At 32.1% G+C, this 17,772-nt stretch overlaps 2 protein-coding genes across 39 annotated transcripts; one reads left to right on the top strand and one right to left on the bottom strand.

Moving 5' to 3' along the window:
- Window positions 1-52: 52 nt before the first annotated feature.
- LOC148206136 (zinc finger protein GAI-ASSOCIATED FACTOR 1-like) lies at window positions 53-2,411 on the bottom strand. The gene is made up of 4 exons (XM_088106745.1): window positions 2,363-2,411; window positions 1,706-1,869; window positions 447-551; window positions 53-127 (listed from the first exon to the last, which is right to left on the bottom strand). Exons 2-4 carry the CDS (start codon window positions 1,850-1,852, stop codon window positions 53-55), a joined length of 327 nt encoding a protein of 108 aa, XP_087962871.1. The 5' UTR covers window positions 1,853-1,869; window positions 2,363-2,411.
- Window positions 2,412-4,697: 2,286 nt separating this feature from the next.
- Window positions 4,698-11,709, top strand: LOC124828747 (uncharacterized). 38 transcript variants are annotated; one of them, XR_015783498.1, is made up of 9 exons: window positions 4,698-5,716; window positions 5,863-5,972; window positions 6,055-6,138; window positions 6,245-6,286; window positions 7,507-7,589; window positions 7,791-7,874; window positions 8,224-8,295; window positions 8,571-8,835; window positions 9,005-9,303. XR_015783498.1 is itself a non-coding variant. In XM_088104106.1 (7 exons), exons 4-7 carry the CDS (start codon window positions 7,799-7,801, stop codon window positions 9,008-9,010), a joined length of 243 nt encoding a protein of 80 aa, XP_087960232.1. In that variant the 5' UTR covers window positions 5,686-5,716; window positions 5,863-5,972; window positions 6,055-6,138; window positions 6,245-7,798; the 3' UTR covers window positions 9,011-9,303. The 38 variants fall into 38 exon arrangements, 1 of the variants encoding a protein (XP_087960232.1); XR_015783499.1 differs by lacking the exon at window positions 7,507-7,589 and adding an exon at window positions 6,451-6,503; XR_015783495.1 differs by adding an exon at window positions 6,451-6,503 and having other exon boundaries at window positions 7,507-7,874.
- Window positions 11,710-17,772: the final 6,063 nt, after the last annotated feature.

Raw genomic sequence — 17,772 nt, 5'->3', positions numbered from 1 at the left:
GATAATTCTATAAATAGAACTAAAAAAATACAACTCTTATTCATAAAGACAATTACAAGAATGATTTTACATTTTCTAACGATTTCCTGACTAAGTAAACACTAGCTCCTATAGCCTTAAGCAGTGCCTGAACCAAAAATTAACAAAAAGTTTAGTTGAAACACATTTCAATATATATGGACAAATAAAATATTTAAAGAAAATTTCAAAAACCATTAAAAGTTCTCTAACAGATGATGGCTTAGAATTAGGGGATAAAAAAGATCAATCAAATTGAACCACAAATCTCAGCAAATTTCAGAAACCATTAAAAGTTCACTGACAAAATCTTCTTTAATTTCTACTATCACAAACCACAAATCTCTACTTCCTTTCTCTTGAAATGCTACCAACAGGCTAACATGGTTGCTATAATTGAAACATAAATAAATATAATATAAATATACCACTGGAAGGATTTCTACGCCCCTCAAAATTTGGATCATCACATACAATTGCTTCAAGTCCCATGAAAGCTTGCCACCAAAAATGTTCCAAACACCATTTGGACTCTGAAACAAATAAAAGTTGTTGATTTATATAAAAGTCACTTGATGGTCTTCATTATGAACTGTGACTTTAAAAAAATTGCCCCAAATTTCATACGCCAATGTAGTGCTAGATACAAAAATTGCATAATACTTAATATTAACAAATATAAATATGGGCATATATAGTAAACATTTACTAAAAAGTAAATGCCCAAAGGTTCTATAATATGAGGTAGCGGAACCCACCTTGATTACAAGTTCCTCGAAGAAGCTTTCAAACATATCCCTCTTCTAAGATCACGTCTTAATGATAGTAAACTAAAAAAAAAGCTTAGTATTCTGAAGTTGTATTAATGATTTAAAATGTGATTTAGGAGAAATCAATTAAAAACCCAAAATTTCAAAACAGAGCATACAAGAGTATAAGATATAATCAATGCTCAATAAATGGATGAAAATCAATGTGTAGTAAGATAAACACATATAATGCAAAAGTACTTTTGGAACTACTGTAAGGGATAAAATAATTAAATTCTAACAATTACATTCATCCCAAGCCAATATCTACATTCATATTTAGAAAGGCATTCTCCCTTTAAGTATTAAAACTAGTTATTGATTTTCGTTAAAACTTTATTAAAACTAATTTGGAAAACATTATACAAAGATACAGCTGAAGTTAAGACATTAAATTTTAGCAAAGGAAGTGGAAGACAAGTACTCAGTGGGATTTTATGAATTCAAAAAAATGGTTCCTGCATGTTATCCTTTTATCCATTTAGCCAATATACAAATTTGAAATTAAATGATAATCCAAAATACTTCAAACTTAGGGAAATGCTTCCAGGTACAATATGAAGGATTTTTTTAAGAAAAGTCAAAACACATAACACAAACTATGCAATGTATCATTGACTCTTAACCAACCCAAAGATCCATGGCAGGAAAATTGAACCCTTTTTTCAACTTTATAAAGAGTTGATCATCATAAATTTCATGAATAAATTCCTTGTAGATACCCAAAATAATGTTGTTAAACATGCCATTGTTCTAACGCATATCATCTTGCAAGAAAGGATATGGAATGTGTGAAAGTGTATGCGTGGCCATATATTATAAATGGTGTCATGATGCACACAAATTGGCTCTAAACACACATACACCTTCTTCCTCACCTCTTTGCTTGTTCTCTGCTTCAGCTTCCACAGAAAATTGTGCCCTCTTCTGTGATGTTGCAGGTTCTGCTCTCTTTGAAATCCTTTGTTGCGGATCTCACAAATGAACTTATTTATGGCCAGAAGACTCTTGGGGGACAAGGCCATAACTTCAGCATCAGGGTCTGAATAGACACATTAAAATTCATATAATTAAAATGACTGCTTTCATCTCAACGAGTTCCAGAAATTTGAATAATTTAAAATACCTCCCAAGACTTCTACTAAACAGATTTAGGTCTTCTACAATTTTGCAAATTCATAAACTCCTAAACACACATATACAACCAATACGAACCAACATCATGAAGAAATCACACAAATGGACACACAAAGAAATAAAAGGGAAAAAAATTAAAAACAAGAAAGATGCTCCAGTCACATCGCAACAACAATATATTCTACATAGATGCAAATAATGTCTCAAATTTAACCACATTTCAAACTTAAAGCATAGAAATCACTTTATGTAGATAATGAACCCTAAACCAAAACAGTATCACTGATTGATATGATGAAAAGATTGATGATTCAATATTCCTCAATGTTCATACAACTAACTAACACATCCAGAGCATTGATGTCTTCATCTAGTAAAAGGATTGATGGATTCTTAACTATGGCACGAGGTATTGCAATCCTTTATTTTTGTCCCCCGGATAGTTCTATCCCCTCTCACCAACCTGCAAAAGAAATTGAATATCATGTGAATTTCCTTAGTTCCAGGATCCTACTAAACAATATTCTTAAAGCAGGAAAAGAAATTTCTTTATGCAGAGACAGTGAATAAAATTGATAAAAACTGGCCTCGTGTCTTCTCCGCATTGCAAGCGATCTCGTGGCCTCGTGTCTTCTTCGCACTAACCCTAGACACAAATAGAAGAGGGAATTTGAAGGAGAACAAACCAAATCAGAGATAGGACTCACAGAAACCCTAAATAGAGTAGGAACCCTAATCTGGACCGAAGGAACCCAAGAAAGGGAGGAAACTCAAAATGAACCGATTAATCGGTTCAAAAACGAGATTGAACGGTGGAAAAGAGTTTTCAATCGGAGGAAAAACTTTTAAACGGAGTAAAAGAGGATTTAATCGGTGAAACTTCAAGAAAAAGGTGAAAGGATGACGAAACCCTAGAAGGAGATGAAAATAATCGGTGGAAGAGGAAATTTGTTGTTGAGTAGGCTGAGGCAACGAAGAAATATGAAATAAGATGATGAATTTGTGAAGAGAAAGGAAGCTTACGGTTGATGGTGAGCTCTCGAGAAGAAAATGCTCTTGCGGAAGAAGAACGCGAGAATGAAGCTGCTCTCTCCAATGCGCAAGAGAGAAAATGGACGTGGCTGATGATGGAGTCTGAATGAAGACGTGGGAAAGGAAGAACGCGTGGCTACAAGGAGGGAAACAAAAACATGTGAGGGTTTCTTCTATCCGAGGAAAGAAAGAAGAAAGGATTTGTGGGGTTTTTCTTTATCCGAAATGAAGGAAGAAGGAAGGGTCACTGAGTGAGTGAGGGATTTGTTCAGGAGAGTTGTACTTAGGGTTTTTATTTTCAAAGTTACAAGAAGTTCCAGGTTTTTTCTAAATTTTTCTAGTTAATAATTAATTAAAAATCCGTATATAATATCTGTATGTAATATGTTTAATACATACAGATTAAAATCCGTATATTATAATCTGTATGTAAAATGCAATTTTCTTGTAGTGTATCCTGGTTAAGATCACTCGGATCCTAAGTCCAGTCGCTTATCTCAAACAAGATAAACCTTTTTCACTAACACAAAACAGTTACAAATATTAATTACAAAGAAAAACAATTTGTAAGAGTTTAAAAATACCACCTCTCTTGAAACCACAAGAGACGAACTTACACTTCCTTTGAATCTGCACAAAGGATGACCACCTCCTTCGAATGCTTCACGAAGGATGATTCTCTTTCAGGCACTTCCTCGGATACACTAAGGATGAACAAGCTATTCCTCTGTCACCGCAGTAGCACTTCAGGACTTTGCAGACAAGAGTTTCCTTAGCTTCAACAATCTCACAGAGTTCTCAAAGAGTTCAGAGATGTTTTTCACAAGGGAAGAGTTGTTTTTGAGATGAAGAGTGAGCCATCTTATAGACTCAGCCTAATACCCTTCCATTCTTCGAAAACGGGCCATCTAACGCATTTAATCGATTAACACAAGTATTAATCGATTAAAATGAGTACAACGGCTAGTTTTTCAAATCTGAAACCCCCAACGGCTAGTGTTAATCGATTATTCTCAGGAATAATCGATTAACTAATCGATTATTATTAGCTTTAATCGAGTATTACAGGGGCAATTGGGTTTTCAGTGCCAGCCTCGTTTTAATCGATTAAAACTGGGTTTAATCGATTAAAACAGCTTGTGGATGATTCTCAACAGTAAATAAATCAAATATAAATTACAAGAATCAACCCTAATACATATTTGAGCACTATTACATCAACTTTGATTATTATAAAAGCTTTATAAAATACAGAGATCTTCAATTTGTCTTTATGGGTGTGAATCCGCCTGTCCGACGGATTTCTTAAGTGTTAGAGTTTATTTATGGCATGAAACAACTCGAAGCATGGGTCTAGCTTATTGATACGTTTCAAAAAGAACCGCATACAAGTACTTTTTTTTTACTGGCAAAAATCCGGGCTAAAAATATTTTTTTATTTTTAGCCCGGGTTTTTGTAGTCTAAGTATATCTTATTTTTATCACGAATTATTTTCCTTGGTTAACAACAATTGTAGTTTTGCCAATAGTCGGAGGTTCTTTAATTGTCTTATTTCCCCATAAAGGAAATAAGACAATTAAATGGTATACTTATTGTATATGTTTCATAGATCTCCTTCTAATAACCTATGTATTTTGTTATCACTTCGAATTGGATGATCCACTAATCCAATTGACAGAAAATTATAAATGGATCCATTTTTTTGACTTTTACTGGAGATTCGGAATAGATGGACTCTCTCTAGGACCTCTTTTATTAACGGGATTTATCACTACGTTAGCTACGTTATCAGCTCAACCAGTTACTCGAGAATCTAAATTATTCTATTTTCTGATGTTAGCAATGTATAGTGGTCAACTAGGAACATTTTCTTCTCAAGACATTTTACTTTTTTTCATCATGTGGGAATTAGAATTAATTCCCGTTTATCTACTTTTATCTATGTGGGGTGGAAAAAAACGTTTGTATTCAGCTACAAAGTTTATTTTGTACACTGCGGGAAGTTCTGTTTTTTTATTACTGGGAATTCTGGGTATGAGTTTCTATAGTTCTAATGAACCAATATTAAATTTTGAATCATTAACTAATCAATCATATCCCGTGGCACTGGAAATAATCTTCTATATGGGATTTCTTATTGCTTTTGCTGTCAAATCACCAATTATACCCTTACATACATGGTTACCTGATACCCATGGAGAGGCGCATTACAGCACTTGTATGCTTTTAGCCGGAATATTATTAAAAATGGGAGCATATGGGTTGGTTCGAATTAATATGGAGTTATTATCTCGCGCTCATTCTATATTTTGTCCATGGTTAATGCTATTAGGTTCCATTCAAATAATCTATGCAGCTTCAACATCTCTTGGTCAACGCAATATAAAAAAAAGAATAGCTTATTCCTCGGTATCTCATATGGGTTTCTTAATTTTAGGAATTGGTTCTATAAGCGAGACAGGGCTGAATGGGGCTATTTTACAAATAATCTCTCACGGATTTATTGGTGCTGCCCTTTTTTTCTTGGCGGGAACTAGTTATGATAGACTACGTCTTCTTTATCTCGACGAAATGGGTGGAATGAGACTTATGCAAATCTGTTCATCATCAAAACTTCATCTTTGATTTTTGCTAACACCCCTTTTCAAAGGCTTCAGAATTTGGCTCTCCGAACCTTCGATGCTCTCCTCTTCTCTCTTCCCCGGGTTCGATTGTGTCGGTAATCACCATTATGTTCGAATTGATACAGTTCATTTCCCTCAACACAAATAAATCCCTAGGGTTTTGCCCTTCTTTTAATTAGAAGTTTTTGAGAAAATTATGTGGTTTGAAGTCGTATTTTATGATTTATTATTGTTTTTGTAGAATCGCGATGCTCAGTCCCTGCTTCTCTAATAGTGAAGCAAATATACGATGCGCTTCAAACAAACGATGATAAAGCCAATTTGATTGTTGACGGTGTGGACGTTAATAATGTACGTTCTCCTTGAATCTCTGTTGGTTAATTTGGTTAAAGTTTGGACGTTCTAACAATTGGAGTCCAAGTTACTCTTATAGGAAGGGTATGCAACAAAGCCGAACGAGTTACTGATGTTACGTTTGTGCTTGATGATGGTACTGGAAGATTAAATGTAATAAATGGTAATTGTCGTTAAATTTGTTATGTCTAGATCATAATTATTGTTTTAATTTTTTTTTTCTTTTGCGCCATTTCTTTTGGCAATGACGAGTTTTTGTTCATGTGCAGGTTTCATGAAGCTACTGATACAAATGAAGCAGAGGCTATCTTGTATGCTACTGCAATATTGTATTTGCTTTGTATATTTTCATTTTGTATTTAGGTTCTGTTCGAATAAAATTCTAAAAAAATACTTATAGGAAAGTAAAATAAAAAAGATGAAATTAATTGAATTTCTTTTACTTATAGATGATAATTTGTGTTCTTAATCTTAGGCATACAAGTAACAAATATATCAGACTTGGCATTTGAAGCAAGATTTTGCATGGTGAGGAATAATTTAATTGATATGAGCTCTGTTTTGTGAGTTTAGCCATGAAATGGATTATATGAGAAGTATAAGGTGTGGTCTGATTTTATTTTATTTGTTTCTTTCCAATAGGAAAAAGACTACCCCTAGATGGCATGTATACTCTGTAAAAGGGAAAGCCTTTATGATAGATATCCATTGGTAGTTATGATAAAAGGGAAAGTCTCAACTATCTTTTACTTTGAATGGTTGGCAGACTAAAGCAACTTTAAAACAAAATAAAATCTCCATCGTAAAGCATTTTGATAGCACTGATTCTGTTTTAAGAAATAAGCATTGACACTATCTTTGAATTGAGATTGGTAATTGAAAACCAGTTATTCATATATATATATATATATATATATATATATATATTCTCTTCTTTGACTTTTATATTAAGGGATTAGATTTATTACAGATATCTATATATACCAAAGGAGTAATATGCTTCCAATTCGGTTAGTATCTGGATCTCAGTCTTACATTCTTCTCACCTACAACTTTAAAATATTTTGGTACATATTTTCAAAAGGGCACAATTTAATTATTAATTGTTTTGTTGTTAACTTGATAACTGAATCACAGTGTCAAGCTACAAATAAGGAGGAAGTCTTCAAAATTCTAAATGAAAGATCCCTTTATCCTATAGGATGGATTCATGTATGTCTTCCTATCTTTGGAAGGGTTTGTGACTGTCTTTATCTCTATAGGAGTAGGATTTGGTGTGATTGATTACAACTTGTCATCTATATTGAACTCGTCATCTATACTGAAAGACTAACCCGTGCATTAGAAATTTTGAAGAAGTTAATTGTAGACTCCAGTGGACACTTTATTTTCGTTAACGGCTCAGATGTCTCTCCATTTCAATGGTCTAATGAGCATTCCTTTTTTGTTACTATTATTCTATTACACATTACTATTAAAACTTGGTGTTGACAAAGTTGAAAATATTGTTCTAAAGGCATCCTTTTTCTAGAATTCACAGCATAATCAAAGAACCCTGCAATCATTTGTGAGGGAAAATTCCTATAGAGGAAGAATTACCACTCTAACATACCTGTAAGTTTATAAATAAGCTTGCTCATTTAGTTATTCTTTGAAACTAAATGTATGGATCATATTTGATTGTGTTTGTCTCCTTATAGTTTATGAGTACTGATGTTACTGCATAATGAGTTATACCGAAACTAATATTCCTACTCTGTATTTTGTATTGTCAAATCTTATACTACACTTCATTGCTTTTATTTTGATGTGAAGAGACGATAATGAAGGCGGGGAGTGAAAGTGCTGGTACTGCCTGCCTCACCTTTTCAGATCCAAAGGTCACTGCATATAATAAAGGTCTACGAATTTTCTATGCTATAACGTGCTTCAACTTCCTTCTATTCTGTAAAATGTCACTACGCACACTTTTTCAATTTTTAATTTTAACAAAGAAATCTTTAAAATCTCAATTTCATAATAAAAAATTATCCCTTTCTTAAAATTATTATAATATTAATTAATTTTTCTTCTCAGTTATTAAATTTCACTTAATCATTACGAGGTTATGATCGGTTATTATTTTTATATCTCATATTTAAGAAATAAATAAATTATATCTATTAGTTTTTTCAAACGATGGTTTCTCAATAAGCATTTGTGATTATCTATTAGTTTATAATATCTATTTTAATTGTAATGGATGCAGGGGAGATGCTGGTTTCTCAAGTCAAATTTGCATTTGTATCTGGATTAGCAATAACCATTTTGTTCATACCAGGTAGAAATATCACTTAGATTTTTTAAATTACTGTTTGGTGACATGTTCCAAGTTCAACTTAAACATTTCCTCGGTGTTATAATTTGGTCAGATATAATTGTTCTCTCTCATTCATTTGGACCAACTCAGTTTTGGGATTGACGCCACATTGTAATCTTTATTTATTATTGTAGGTAGAAGATGTCGAATATCTGTTTTGTAAATTCAGTATCCAAAATGGCCTATAGATAATATAGTACTTAGGGTAACACTTTGATTTGGTCTTTTTCTTGCAGGAAGCTTAAAAAGTTAACGTAAAACATGTAGCATTGGAGATTGGCATTTCACCATATACATTAAATGCAAATACAAATGTAACAAGTGGAATTTGTCATGCTTTCTGTTTGGAAAATTATCATTCTTAGTATAATATTAGTTTATTAATTTTATGTCCCAATCCTTTTTCTGGTAGGAAGCTTATATGGCCCTGATGTCCGATATAAAATAGTCAATTGGCTAAAAGACCATGTATATTATGGTGCATTTCAGAAGGGTTTAAAGGTCAATACCTTCACACTTTCAATATGTATAATTAAAATATAATGCTTTTTTAAACTTTCTTTTTCTTTATATTCTTCTACTGTTTTGTTTTACTACTCTGACCCTTTTGCATATATAGAATCAACATTCGGTGCTTTTTTATAATTTTATTTCTACCTCCAATTTAAAGGTCTAATAGAAGTGGAAAAGTGGGTGATAAAAGACTGATTTGAACTATTGACATGGCTGCATTTGAGCTTGATCTACTAGAAGAATATGATTCACGTTTTAAGAAGTTGAGTCTAGGTGATAAATTGCCTATCAAATTCTCCAAGTGATTAATTGTTAGAAAGACAAGTTATTGAATTATAGATAATGTAATTGTTAATTTTTTAAGTTGGATGACAAACAATGTAATTTTCAATTTCTCTGTATAATCCTTTCTAGATGATTAGATGTTTTAATATTACATTTTAAGTTGAGGAACTATTTTATGTGTAATTATGTTATATAAATATATTTAGGAACTTTGTTCGGTAAATATTACATTGAGGAACTATTTTGATGTGTTAATAATAGAACCAATATTGATTATTTTTTTTGTTATTGATTATTTAGACTGTATTATGGAATTGAATTTTATGTAGGTCTGAATATGATAGTGATACATACAAATCAAATATTCAAAAACAAAACGTCACTTTTATACTTGTTAAAGCACAACAGTTATAAAAAGTCTTATTTTTATACTAGTTATAATAACGACATGTATAAAAGTGATATTCTTCTATACTGTTGTGGAATAATCAAGTATTAATAGTGGTTTTTCTGATGCTTTTTTATACCTGTTCTCGGAATGGCAGGTTTGAATACAAACTTTTATACCTGTATAGATAAAATCGGTGTAAAAATTTGAACTTTTTACACCTGTTATAGATTGAATCGGTGTAAAAGTTGAACTTTTTACACCGGTCCTAAAATTGGTGTGAAAATTCGAAAACTTTCTATACCCCCCACTTCTATTCCTACTTGAAAATAGGTATAAAAAGCTTTTTTTTAATAGGTATAAAAAACTTATTTTGCACTAGTGTGGGTGATATAAAAAAACAAAAAATTTATAATATCATAATTCACAAAACTAGCTCGTTCGAATTCAGGCGTCTTCACACAGAAAGGAATCTCTGGTAGAAGTTCCTCCAAAGCATGTGGGCCCAATTCATTAATACGATAGGGTCCTGCAACATTGAATAAAAAAATCAGATTTTGAAGATCACCCAGAATTCAAAACGAAAAGGGGGAGTAAACCCCAAAATCAATTCCCCCGAAGTGATCAAAAGAAATGCATGTGACAGAGTAAAGAATTCGAATAAAACAGAGTGAAGATGCAAGAAGTTATTAACCTTGACGTTTTTGGTTTCTGAGTATACAAAGAGAAAGAAGCCCACGAGGACTTGAATCATTTTTGGTTTCTGATTAGACCTTTATACCAGAGTCTCATTTTTTTCTTGTTCATATGTAAAATGTTAAAATAAAATAGATGCTACCTTCTAACTAAGGACCTAATGGTGCGCTAGCTCATTTTTTTCTTGCTCTCTTAAAGTCACTAAGCCTTCTAAACAAAGTGTCTTTACCAAATACAAGGCCCAAAAGTGAGCTATATTCCATATTAACAAAAATTGTTTTAAGATAAAGAAGAAGACTAAAATGTGATCCTTCACAGCAGTAGAATCCTTGAAGTTTCATCTTCCTCTTCTATCTTCTTTGACCATGACTCTTTATGAGAGGTTCTATGTCTTCTAAGGCTTAAGGGAAAGCAAGAATAAGCGTTAAAGTTCTTCTTCTTCTTCCAATCTCCTAGCCTTAGTGATAACTCCCTAGTTTTTCACTTTTATTTGTGTTTAGAAGTCTAGGATAGCATATTTTTGTCTTTAATTTTGTAGAATAAGATTAGTTTTAGGTTTTTCTATTAATTCTTTAGTTTTATAGAATTTTAGTTAAAAATAGGTTTTTAGATGTAATTTTTAGTCTTTGTTAATAATTAGAAAATATATTTTTAGAAAATCTTTTAAAAAAAGTGTTTTTCTTAATTAGGTTTAATTTTTCTTTATTTGTAAAAATTTCCCTTTCTTTTGTTCTAATTGCTGATTGAATTTTTCTGCAGATTGGGCCATTTGATAATTGGGAAGTGCTGAACTAGGCTATTGTTGACTGGATATTGGGCTGTGGAGATATGGGCTGCACTTTAGTTGAACGTTGCCGTTTTGGCTGGGATTTGCTGCTGCCTACGATTGGGCTGATTCTCCTGGTGACTTTTGGTGGCTGGAGTTGCTTTTGGGGGTCTATCTACCAAGCAATTCATTTGGGGCAGAAGCACTCTCTTGAGCATTTGAGGAAAAAAAAAAGGAACGCAGAGCTAGGGTAGAAAGCGAGAAATGGGCGAAGTGAGAAGAAAGGAGAGCTCCACTGGTGCGATCTTCCCCAGAGAAGAAGAACTGACCGGAGTTGCCACGTGGAGAGAATGAAACGGTCAGAGGAAAGCAAGGATGCAAAGTGAAGAGGTTGGTCCGATTGAAAGGGAGCTTGAAGCGTCGAAAGCAAGTTTTCTTCTTTCTTTTTCCCCTTTCTTTTCTTTTTTCTTCTTTGACCCTATAAAAGGGCACATATATACTTTTACACACACACTTTTACACTTTCAGACGCTATGCAAATTTTACATTACTCTTTAGATTAGGTTTTACACGCTTTCCATAGAGTAGGTTTTCGTTTCTCTAAGCTTTTGGAGCGAACACTCACAGTGGTGACATCCCGTGGTGGCTTCGATTGCGTGTTTTGTTCGGTACCTTTTCTTGTACTTTGTGTTTTTCATTAATAATACGTTTTTTCTTGATGTTTCTATTTGTCGAGTGTTATATGATTATGTTATTTTGATTTTTTTTGTGTTCTTGTGTGATTGTGTTTCTTGTTTTTCATTGAAAATGAATTTGGACTCTGTAACTCTGCATTTCTATGGTTCCTTTGGGAATTATACGACCCCGAGGTGGGTGTACATTTTCGAGATGTCTTCTCGAGTCAGAGATGAGTTCAATGCATAAAGATTCATCCAGATTTATGTTTCTATTCTTTTCTTTTTAGTGTATATCAGATTTAGATTTGCATTGATTGAGAATTAGTGAAATTGCCATTGTAAGTTCTGAAATATGAACTATAAGACCCTGTGATGGGCTTACTTTAGTCAGAATGTCTTTCTGAGTGTAATTGAAGCTTTATCCTCAATCATTTGCACATTTAAATTCTGTTTGTGAATTTTAGATTGATGAATAGGCAAATGAACATTGGTTGGACAAATGAGTGGAAAAAGTTAAATTAGGTTTTGAAATATGACCTGTATTGGGATTCAACTTCATAGGATGTCTTCCTAAGAACTCTTTTATTCACTCCAATGTACATTCACCTATGAAATCATTTTTGTTTTTGAGTTTGTTATTTTGCTTTTGACTAGTTAGGATTTAGGCACTGATTTTACTTTGTTTCAATTCTAAATTTTGTGCTCATTTGCTTTTTGATGATAGTTGGACTAGGTTAGATTTAATTTTTGGTACTACTTTTTTGATTGATTTCATTTATGATTTCTTGAGAGTTCAGCGTAGTTCAATGTATTTCAAATTCATATTGTAGTGTAGCATATGCATACTACTCATTTGTAGGTTTAGTTGCATCATTTAGATTTTGCATTTATAGCTTTTAGGTTCTGTTAATAGGTTGTATAACAATGTTCATTAGTTTATAATCATTTTGGTTGCATTTAAATTTTCATATTAGCTTAGGACATGTTCCTGTTTCTATCTTAGGAAGTTTAGATTTCTACTTTCTTTTATTTCCTTTTATTTCATATTCTTTCCTTAAACATATTTTGTTTTTAATTCTTTTATTTTTCATTCCATTATTTTTAATTTTCCCACCTTGTCTTTTAGTTAGTAAATAGAAAATAAAAGTAATAATTAACCAAACACTTTGAACTTAATATTACCGAGTCCAAGGATTGATACCTAGGTTGTCTCTATACTTCATTAGTGGGGAAACTTAGTTTGTCTGATTTTGTGCGACCAAAATGAGTTTAACACTCAGCTTAAGTTGATGCTCCCTTCACGGATCTTCATTTAGTTCTCAAAACAGATTCCATCAGATACCCTTACCCCTATGACTAGGATTTCCTCCATTGAGTGTTGTTAGCCTTAATATTTATCCTTAAGCTAGTAATACATCAAATGGATGTTAAAACTGCCTTTTTGAATGGTGATTTAGAGAAGGAAATTTATATGACTCAACCTAAAGGTTGTGTTGTACTTGGTTAAGAGAATAAAGTATGCAAACTTTTAAAATCTTTATATGGGTTGAAACAAAAACCAAAACAATGTCATGAAAAACTTGATAATGTATTGTTATGTGATGGTTTTTCACCTAATGATGTTGATAAATATGTGTATTTTAAATCTGAAAATGGTGATTGTGTGATTTTATGTTTGTATGTGGATGACATGCTAATTTTTGGTACATGCAATAAGATTGATTGTCACTAGAACTAAATTATTTCTAGAATCAAACTTTGAAATGAAATACATGAGTGAAACCAATGTAATTTTAGGTGCTAGAATCATAAGAAAAGAAGATAGTATATTACTATCCCAAGAACAATACATTGAGAAACTTCTTAAGAAGTTTAGGCATTATGACTTCAAACCCGTGAGTACCCCTTATCGCAACCGGGGTCGTGAAGGGACGGCAAACTGAAAATGAAACGGGTTTAAGAAAATATTTTGGGAGTCGCAACCATAATTTATTCTGGAAAAACTGTGAAAAACCATAAAATAAGACATAGTCTACGAAAACTAGATTTTAGGTTCAGGAATTGGTTACGCGTAAGAAAGGTATTAGCACCCTCTACCCAAAAGCAGTACCTTTAATTAAATGTATAAAGTTGACATCGTTTTTCAAAATATTTAATTTTCGCTAAAAAATAATAATATAAAGAAACTATTAAGAAACAAAAAAAATATTTTTTTATATTATGAATCCTACGTATATCCATTTATGATGGACAATCAGGGATCACATAGTTCTTTATCTAAAAAACGGATTGTGAATTTGTTTGAAAATTATTATGGATTGTTTGAAATTTTTGAAAAGTGAATCCAACAAGGATTGACATTTTTTGGTTTTAAAGATTTTGTATTTTTTTTATTTCAAGAACGGTGAGAAGGAGGAAAGAAATCAACCATAGGCCGATGCGTACTTGTACTCCAAAATTTATGATTTAAAAAAAAGACGTTATTTGTGTGTAGTAAAAATAAATAAAACCTTTAGAAAACCTTCAAAGTACAATAAAAAGAGAAAAAGAAGGTGGTGACATACCTTTTTGGCTTTTAGTACATCCCTAGTTCTTCCTTGGTAGTTTCTGTTGGCAGAGTTCCTCTAGCGTGAGCGTAAGAACTTATTTTCCTCTATACTCTCTCTCACCCTTTCTATCTATTATTTTTTAGTATCTCTCTATTTTTTCCGTCCCCCTCTTTCTATGACAGAGTGCGTATTTATATACACACATTGTAATATTCTGGTAATCTTGCCTTAATTGTAAATTAATTGACAATTAACAAAATAGGGAAAGAAATGGTCTTTGCTGCAAGAAAAATAAATCAAAGAATATTCAAGATATTGATTATAATTATTGTTAGAAAATTTTGTCCATTTAAAAATCATAATTTTCTCTTTAAAAAGAAACTAACGCAACAAATTATATCAATATATTATTTTAATTATTGGCATAATATTGATTCAAATTATTACCATATTAAACTAATAATTCAAAAATACTTTAAAGTTTGAAAATTACATATACATTGTTTAGGAAATTTATTTTATTATTTTCTTCTTCCTTTTTTTTCTTTACCCACCATTAATTATTATTCTCTTATTCTTTATTTTTATTTATTTACTTACCCAGACGAAATTGAGTATTGACACCCCTTATGATGCTAACTCTAAATTAATGAAAAGTATAGGAAAATTTATATCTTAGCCTCAGTAGGCCCAAATAATTGGGAGCTTACTGCATTTGATGAGCTTTTCTAGACTTGATATTGCATATGCAGTAGGTAGACTAAGTAGATACACTCAATGTCCAAATCCAAAATATTGGGATGCACTTGCAAGGCTTATGAGATACTTAAGAAGTTCAATGAATTATGCCATTGAATATAATGAATTTCCCGTTGTACTAGAAGGGTACATTGATGCTAACCGGATCTTAGATTCAAATGAGACAAAATCATCTAATGGTTATGTATTCACAATTAAGGGTGGTGCAATTACATGGAGATTAGCCAAGTAAATAATTATTGCAAGATCAACAATATAATTTGCGTTTGTTTCTCTTGAGATGACTGATAGTGAGGCTGAGTGGTTGAAAAACTTCTTAGTGAACAATCAACTAAGAATGAAGCCATCCTCTTCTGTTTCAATACATTGTCATTATCAATCGACAATAGTTATAGCTAAAAACAAGAATTACAATGGAAAGAAAAAATATATATAATTGAGACACAATTTAGCTATGTCGCTGCTAAAGAGTGAAACTATTTCATTGATTATATGAAGTCATAACATAATCTAGCATATCCTTTAACTAAACCCTTGGGAAGAAATTCTTAGAAACATTGAGGGGAACGCGACTTAAAGCACTAGCAAACAAACAAGTGATGATAACCCAACCTTTGTGATTGAAGATCCCATAAATAAGATTCATATGGATAAAAAAAAGTCACTTGTTAGTTCTAATATACCAATTGTCAGAGCGGCTGCAGCGAAATTGTTAGAGTGGAATAACAAACCAAGAGGGTTTTTAATACGAACGTGTGCCTTTTAATTTCTACTCAATTAAACTTACCAAGCAAATAATAAAGACAAATAAAGAGAGTAAGGTTGAGAGAAATTTGCATAGATGATTTTATCCTGGTTCGGATCTTACCAATCCTACGTCCAGTCGCTTATCTCAAAACAAGATAAACAGTTCACTACTCACAAAACAATTACAAATTACAATCACAAAGAAACAATTTGTAAAAGTTTAGAAACCACCTCTCTTGATACCACAAGAGATGAACCTGCACCGCCTTTGAGTCTTCACAAAGGATGAACACCTCCTCCGAATACTTCACGAAGGATGAACTTCCTCTTCCGAACACCTCCTTAGACACACCAAGGATGAACCGACTATTTCCTCTGTCACCGTAGCAACACTTCACCAGCTCCACAGACACGAGTTTCACAAGTCGAACAAAAACACACAAGTCTCAATGATTTCTAAGTACTAGAGCACAAGGGAAGAGTTGTTGTTGATGGAAAATGAGAGCCTATTTACAGACTCACATAAATACTCTTCCGTTCTTCGTTTCCAGCCATTTAACGCTTTTAATCGATTAATACAAGTGTTAATCGATTAAAATGAGTACAACGGCTAGTTTTCAAAAGTCAGAAAATTCCAACAGTCATCTTTAATCGATTATTTTAAGAATTAATCGATTAACTAATCGATTAAAATAGGTATTAATCGATTAAAATAGGTATTAATCGATTATTTCCATGCCAGTTGAGTTTTCAGCACCTGCAACGTTTTAATCAATTAATACTTGATTTAATCGATTAAAACCGTGTGTTTCTGATTCTGAACAACAAGTACAAAGTATGAAAGTACAAAAATCAAAACCTACTACAAATCTAAGTTCTAAACCTTAAACTATAATTATTACAAAAGCTTTTTATAACAAAAACAACTCTTCAAAGGATCTTCATGAATCTTGATATATCTTGACTTGATTTGGACATCATCAAAACTTCATCTTCATCATTTTACTAACGTAATTGATTTTAAATCAAATGTCTACTCCTATGGTGTGTGTGTGTGTGAAAGTGCTAGAGACTACATTATTGAGATGTTAACTTTGTAATTAAATTTTATGTAGTGAAAGAATTTTAGTTTAAACAAAATTTTTAATGATCTTCTTATCGTAAGGGTGGTGTATGATTTGCAACATACACTTGATGAAATCACCTATATGAGTGTCAAGTGGGGCCGCTTGCTTGAGATCTTGACATGATGTCTAAAGCACTCATGAATACCGAACACACACATGGCTTAGTAAGCGCAACCCAGGGATAATAGAAAAGATTGTGGGAGTGTATTGTGATTGATAAACTTCTAACACATGTCAAGTGTCCTTAGTTCATATAATTTGTTATACCAGCTACATTGTGTGTTAAGTTCTCGATCTAGGACTAGTTCATGTAGCATGTTATACCTGCTCTGATGCACTACATCTTATAAAATATAGGAAATTTCTTCTTTTCTTTCTTTCCATCTTTCTTTCTCATCTTTTACAATATGTAGGGGATTGTTATAAAATTTGAAAAAGTATTGCAAAATCGTGCATATCTTTTGCCAAAATTCTCAATGATTTGTTATTTGGTTGACGACTAAAAGTCTCAGTAGTAGTTAGTTATGTGGTTTTGTGAACGTTGGTGGCTAGCTCACGAAACTACCAATTTGTACCCTAAGTTTTGTTTCTTCTCCACTTTCATAGGGTCTATAGATAGATTTTGATTTACTCTTCCAAATACACACTTCTCTCATTTTTCTTTCTTCTTTTAATTTCTTCCTTCTCTCTTTTCTTTCTTATATGAGGTTATTATTTTACTTTTTTTAAAGTTCTTTAATAGTTTTGATATCTTCTAAAATTTTTGCAAAGTTTTTATTATATTACGAGGGGATTATGCAATACAATGTGAATAAATTTTTAAAGAAAATAGATCCACACTTTAAGTAATTTTGTTTGTAATTTTATTATATTTTTGTTCGTAGTTTTATTTCGTAATTTTATTATATTTTTTGTCGGCACTTTCAACCTT

The sequence above is a fragment of the Vigna umbellata genome, chromosome 1 (genome assembly GCF_029865625.1).
Source record: "Vigna umbellata cultivar VRB3 chromosome 1, Vumbellata_1.0, whole genome shotgun sequence".
NCBI lineage: Eukaryota > Viridiplantae > Streptophyta > Magnoliopsida > Fabales > Fabaceae > Vigna > Vigna umbellata.
This window is presented reverse-complemented; position numbering and strand designations above follow the sequence as displayed.

Bases quoted from the DNA above. Each gene is read 5' to 3' on its own strand.
- LOC124828747 (XM_088104106.1), top strand. From the start codon at position 7,799: ATGAAGGCGGGGAGTGAAAGTGCTGGTACTGCCTGCCTCACCTTTTCA. The intron at 7,875-8,223 runs GTCTACGAATTT...TAATGGATGCAG, and splicing joins GGTCACTGCATATAATAAAG to GGGAGATGCTGGTTTCTCAA. The intron at 8,296-8,746 runs GTAGAAATATCA...TTTTTCTGGTAG, and splicing joins AACCATTTTGTTCATACCAG to GAAGCTTATATGGCCCTGAT.
- LOC148206136 (XM_088106745.1), bottom strand. From the start codon at position 1,852: ATGGCCTTGTCCCCCAAGAGTCTTCTGGCCATAAATAAGTTCATTTGT. The intron at 552-1,705 runs GTGAGGAAGAAG...TATTTGTTTCAG, and splicing joins AGCAGAGAACAAGCAAAGAG to AGTCCAAATGGTGTTTGGAA. The intron at 128-446 runs GTATATTTATAT...TTTTTGGTTCAG, and splicing joins GCGTAGAAATCCTTCCAGTG to GCACTGCTTAAGGCTATAGG.